The following is a 5,445-nucleotide window of genomic DNA, read 5'->3' as shown; positions in this document are numbered from 1 at the left end:
TAGAAATGGGATAAAACCGGGATAGAAACGGGATAAAACCAGGATAGCGCTGGGATAGAAATGGGATAAAACTGGGATAGCGCCGGGGACCGGCGGGGATGGGAGTGGGATAACAGCCAGGATAGTGCTGGGATAGAAATGGGATAAAACTGGGATAACACTGGGATACAGCAGGGATAGAAACACACTGGATAAAACCAGGGATACACTTTGGATTTCCAGGGATGGAACAGGGGCGGGGGGGGTCCCGACCCCCCCCAGCGGCGCTTCCTTGGATTTATCCCGTTCCAGGGGCTCGTTTTCCTTGGGGAGGGTTCATCCCGTGAGGGGGTTCAGGATTTTTGTAGGTAAAAAAAAAATAGGAATAAACGGAATTTTTGGTGGAGCGGGAAGTGCGAGGTTTGTTTGGGGTTGGCGGTGGGAGACCCTACAGTAAACACAGGGGGTGGGGTCGGGGTTTTCCGAGGGATCCTAAGCAAAGGGGAGTAGGATTCCCTGTTTCCCTGGGATTCTCTGTTTTCCTGGAGACCCTACAATAAACATGGGGGGGTGGGATCCCCTGTTTTCCCAGAGATCCTACAGGAAGCGTGGGGGGTGTTTTTTTGAGGAGACCCTACAATAAACAGGGGCTGTGTGGGATCCCCAGTTTTCCAGGAGACCCTACAATAAACAAGCAGTTGGTGGGATCCCCAGTTTTCCGGGAGACCCTACAATAAACAAGGGTTACTATCCCGTTTTCCAGGAGACCCTACAGTAAACACAGGGCATGCGGGAACCCCTGTACACCAGGAGACCCTACAATAAACACACCTTTCATTCCCAGCTGCTCCAAACACGATCCGGGGAAGGAAAAACACCGCCGGGAATCGGGGGGGGGGAGCGGGAATTCCCCCCGAGGTCCCGCCCGTCCCGGTGCATCCCGGGCGGGTTTTGGGGCGCTCGGGGGCCCCCCCAGGGGCCGGGGTGGGGCCCCCCCCGGGGCTGGCCGGGCTCGATAAGTCCCCGGGGCTGTGGGATATGTGATCCAGCCCCTCCCCGGCGCAGAATAAATCGCTGATCTCATGCCCTGCGCGGCCGGAGCCCTTTGGCTCAGCCCCGGGACTCGCTCCAGGCAGGATCCGGGACCGGGGGGAGGCACCGCGGGGGGCGGGGGGCGCGGAATTCCCACCGGGAGCAGGGATTTGGGGGGATTTGGAGCCGTCGGGAGCGGCGTTTTCCCCGGGGGAGCTCCCACCTTGCAGCCCCTCCCCGGGGGGGGGGTCGGTGTCACCTCGGGGATCTTCGGGGAGGCACCTCGGGGAGCCCCCAGTCCCAAATCCCAAATCCCGGTTCTGCAGGGCACGGTGTTCCCACCGGGATGTGGGATTTGGGAGGGCCGGGTCTGTTGGCAGCCGCATTCCCAGGATTTCCCACCTGGTGGGATCACTCAGGGGGGGTCCTGCCCCCCCCCCCGGGCTCTGTTCCACCTTCGGGGGGGTTTGAGGCGGCCCCTCGGAGCCCCCCTCCCAACCCGAATCCCAAATCCCGCATCCCAAATCCCAAACGATCCCAGTTCTCGGGGTCACCTGGAGCAGATCTGGCAGCCGAGGGGGGGCTGGGCCCTCCCAGGTGTGTCCCCTCCGATTTTGGGGACGCAGGTGGGGGGGACACAACCCCCCCCCTCAATTTGGGTCCCTTTTTGCAGGGCACAACCCCCGTGTTGGGGGTTCGCATCCTCGGCCTTTCCCTCTCCTGCTTCCCAGGGATTTTTGGGGGGGCTGGAGGGCGAATCCAGGTGGTGCTGGGTTGGGATGAGCCCCCCCAGGCAATGGTGGGGGGGTCCCTTGGGGGGTGGGATTCAATTTTCCCCCCCCAGACCCCCCGCCCAGGACCCCCCAATCCGGTGAGGACCCAATTCCAGGGGGGTGGTGGCACAAAGGAGGGTCACACGGGGGTGAGGGGGGTGTCCCCACAGCACAGGGGGTCCCCCCAGCCCCTAAACCCCCCGTTTCCCCCCCAGGACCCCCCCCAGCCATGACGTCGTACCGGCAGGAGCTGGAGAAGTACCGGGACATCGACGAGGACAAAATCCTGCAGGAATTGTCCCCCGAGGAACTGGCGCAGCTGGACATGGAGCTGATGGAGATGGACCCCGAGGTGGGCTCGGGGACAGCACAGGGACAGCACGGGGGTGGCCCTGGGGACAGCAGGACCCCCGTGGGTGACACGGTGGGTTGTGTGTGTCCCCCCCAGAATGTGCTGCTGCCAGCGGGGCTCCGGCAGCGGGACCAGACCCAGAAGAGCCCCACGGGCCCCCTGGATCGGGAAGCGCTGCTGCAGCACCTGGAAAAGCAGGCGCTGGAGGCCGAGGAGCGCCAGGACCTGGTGCCCTTCACCGGCGAGAAGAAAGGTGTGAGGACCCCCGGGGGACACGGGGGACAGGGGGGACACGGGGGGGACACGAGGGGGACACAGGGGGACACGGGGGGGACATGGCGGCAGGGACAAGGGGGGGTCGGGTATATTTAGCTCGGCCTGGCCGGCGGGGTCGGGTGTCCTGGGCGAGCTGGGCCCCCGCCAGCCCCGGGCAATGTCACCCCCCTGTGCCAGCCCCGGGCACGGTTCCCCCCCGGCAATGTCACCCTCCCCGGATAGTCACCCCCTGAAATGTCACTCCCTGGCAATGCCACCCCTCAAAGTGGTCACCCCTTGAAATGTCACCCCCGGATGGTCACCCCCTTAAAATGTCACTTCCTGGCAATGACAACCCCCCCCAAGGTGGTCACTCACAGCAATGCCACCCCCTGGCAATGCCACCCCCTGAAACGTCACTCCCTGGCAATGTCACTCCCCCCCAGCACAGCCCCCCATGGCGATGCCCCCCTCCCAGTGCCACCCCCAGAGAGGCCACCCCGGCAATGCCACCCCGTGGCAATGCCACCTGTAGCATCCAGGACATCCCCTGGCAATGTCACCCCCCCCCCCCCCCGGGCCGCCCCCCCCCGGCACCCCCCCCCCGGGGCAACCCCCCCTGGGGCACCCCGGCCACCCCCGGCCAATGCCCCCCCCCCCCCCATGTGGCCACCCCCTTCAATGTGCCTCCCAGTAAGGCCACCCTGGCGATGCCACCCCTGACACTGTCACCCGTGGCAATGCCACCCCCGGCATTGTCACCCCCTGGCACAGTCCCCCCACCCTGGGCCAGGTCCCCTCCCGGTGGTGGCCACGTCCCCATGAGCCCCATCAGCCACATCCCCTGGGCCACCACATTGGTGTCCCCGGCCAGTGTGACCCTGTCCCTGTGCCACCATTCCCGGTGTGACCCCGTCCCCGTGCCACCGTGCTCGGTGTCTCCACATCCCAGTGCTGCCATTCCCGGTGTCCCTGCCCAGCGTTCCCGTGTCCCTCCACCATTCCCGGTGCCCCTGCCCAGTGTGACCCTGTCCCCGTGCCACCATTCCCGGTGTCCCTCCTGGTGTCACAATGTCTCTGTGTCCCTGTGCCACCATTCCTGGTGTCTCCATGTCCCCACTCCCGCTGTGACACATCCCCATGCCCAGGGAAGCCATTTGTCTCCCCATTCCCGGTGTCTCCATGTCCCCATTCCCAATGTCCCCGAGTCCCCATTCCCAGTGTCACCATGTCCCCATTCCCGGTGTCCCCATGTCCCCCATTCCCGGTGTCCCCGTGCCCAGGGAAGCCGTTTGTGCCCAAGAACCCAACGCGGGAGATCCCTCGGGAGGAGCAGATCACGTTGGAGCCAGAGCTGGAGGAGGCCTTGGCCAACGCCACCGAGGCCGAGATGTGCGACATCGCCGGTGGGTCCGGGGGGCCGGGACAGGGACGGGCCTTGGACAGGGATGGGCCTTGGACAGGGATGGGCCTTGGATACAGATGGGCTTGGGCTGGGCTGGGCCTTGGACGAGGATGGGCCTTGGACGGGGGTGTCTTGGATGGTGGGCCTTGGATGAGGAAGGGCCTTGGACGAGGATGGGCTTTGGACAGGGATGGGCCTTGGACAGGGATGGGCCTTGGATGGGGGTGCCCCCTCAGCCATCCTGGGCATGTCCCGAGGGGACAGGGGTGTCCCGAGGGGACAGGGGTGTCCTGGTCACCCCCCTGACCCCCCGTGTCCCCCCCCAGCCATCCTGGGCATGTACACCCTGATGAGCAACAAGCAGTACTACGATGCCATCTGCAGCGGGGACATCTCCAACACCGAGGGCATCAACAGTGAGTGACACGGGGACACGGGGCAGGGGACACACCCACCAGGACAGGGGACATGGGGATGAGCCCCCAGGACATGGAAAACTGGGGGCTGCCTGGGCGGGATTTGGGGCCCAAACCCCCTCTGGGATTCCTGTGACCCCACATGCGTGTCCCCATCCCGTGTGTGTCACTGTGTCCCCGTCCCATATGTGTCACACGTGTCCCCACGTGTCCCTGTCCCCTTTCATGTGTGTCCCCCACACGTGTCCCCGTCCCTGTGTGTTCCGTGTGTCCCTGTGTGTGTCACACGTGTCCTTGTCCCCTGTCCCACATGTCCCCATCCCCATGTGTCATACATGTCCCTGTCCCCTGTATCCCCATGTGTCACACACGTCCCCATCCCTGTCCCTGTGTCCCCCCGTGTGTCCCCCCGTGTGTCCCCATCCCTGTCCCTGTCCCCGTGTTCCCCCATGTCCCCACCCCTGTCCCCGTGTCCCCCCCTGTGTCCCCATCCCTGTCCCCGTGTCCCAGGCGTGGTCAAACCCGACTCGTACAAGCCGGTGCCGGACGAGCCCCCGAATCCCACAAACGTGGAGGAGACGCTGCAGCGGATCCGGGACAACGACCCGGCCCTGGAGGACGTCAACCTCAACAACATCAAGGTCAGGGACCCACGGCGTCCCCAGCGCGTCCCCGGGGCGACGGGTCCCACCCCGGGGTGTCCCCAAGGGAGTCCTCCCTCTCCCAGGGTGTCCCCACGGGGGTTGTCCCCTGTCCTGGTGTGTCCCCGAGGTGTTTGTCTCCATCCCTGAGTGCCCCCAGGGCACCCCCGGGGTGCTGCTCCTCACCTGGGGACACCCCCGTCCCTTTGGTGACATCCCACACCCCCTCGGTGACGCTGCCACCCCTCTGGGTGACACCCAGCACCCTCTCGGGGACGTCCCTTGGAGCCACCTCCACCTCCCCTGGTGTCACCTCCACCCCCCTGGGGACACCCTGGGGACACCCTGGGGACACACTGGTGGCCCCCCTGCCCTGCTGGGAGTGTCCCCCTGCCCCGGGTGACCCCCGTGTGTGTCCCCTCCCCAGGACATTCCCATCCCCACGCTCAAGGCCGTCTGCGAGGCCATGAAAACCAACACCCACGTCAAGAGGCTCAGCCTGGTGGCCACCAGGACCAACGACCCCGTGGCCCACGTGAGTGTGTCCCCAAATGTCCCCACACGGGCTGGGGACAGTCCCTGCCTCACCCCC

General features: G+C 65.4%; 1 protein-coding gene across 1 annotated transcript in view; it reads left to right on the top strand.

Moving 5' to 3' along the window:
- The first annotated feature begins 1,322 nt into the window (after positions 1–1,322).
- TMOD4 (tropomodulin 4) overlaps positions 1,323–5,445 on the top strand; it is a 6,207-nt gene continuing 2,084 nt past the window's right edge. Inside the window, exons 1-7 of the mRNA XM_027708642.1 lie at positions 1,323–1,343; positions 2,000–2,136; positions 2,233–2,389; positions 3,675–3,797; positions 4,123–4,212; positions 4,723–4,853; positions 5,281–5,388. Of these exons, the coding sequence (XP_027564443.1) occupies positions 2,014–2,136; positions 2,233–2,389; positions 3,675–3,797; positions 4,123–4,212; positions 4,723–4,853; positions 5,281–5,388 (732 nt within the window). The 5' untranslated portion in view covers positions 1,323–1,343; positions 2,000–2,013. The remainder of the gene's footprint in view (positions 1,344–1,999; positions 2,137–2,232; positions 2,390–3,674; positions 3,798–4,122; positions 4,213–4,722; positions 4,854–5,280; positions 5,389–5,445) is intronic.

This window comes from Neopelma chrysocephalum, unplaced genomic scaffold (assembly GCF_003984885.1).
Source record: "Neopelma chrysocephalum unplaced genomic scaffold, ASM398488v2 Primary Assembly neopelma1_96440, whole genome shotgun sequence".
NCBI lineage: Eukaryota > Metazoa > Chordata > Aves > Passeriformes > Pipridae > Neopelma > Neopelma chrysocephalum.
This window is presented reverse-complemented; position numbering and strand designations above follow the sequence as displayed.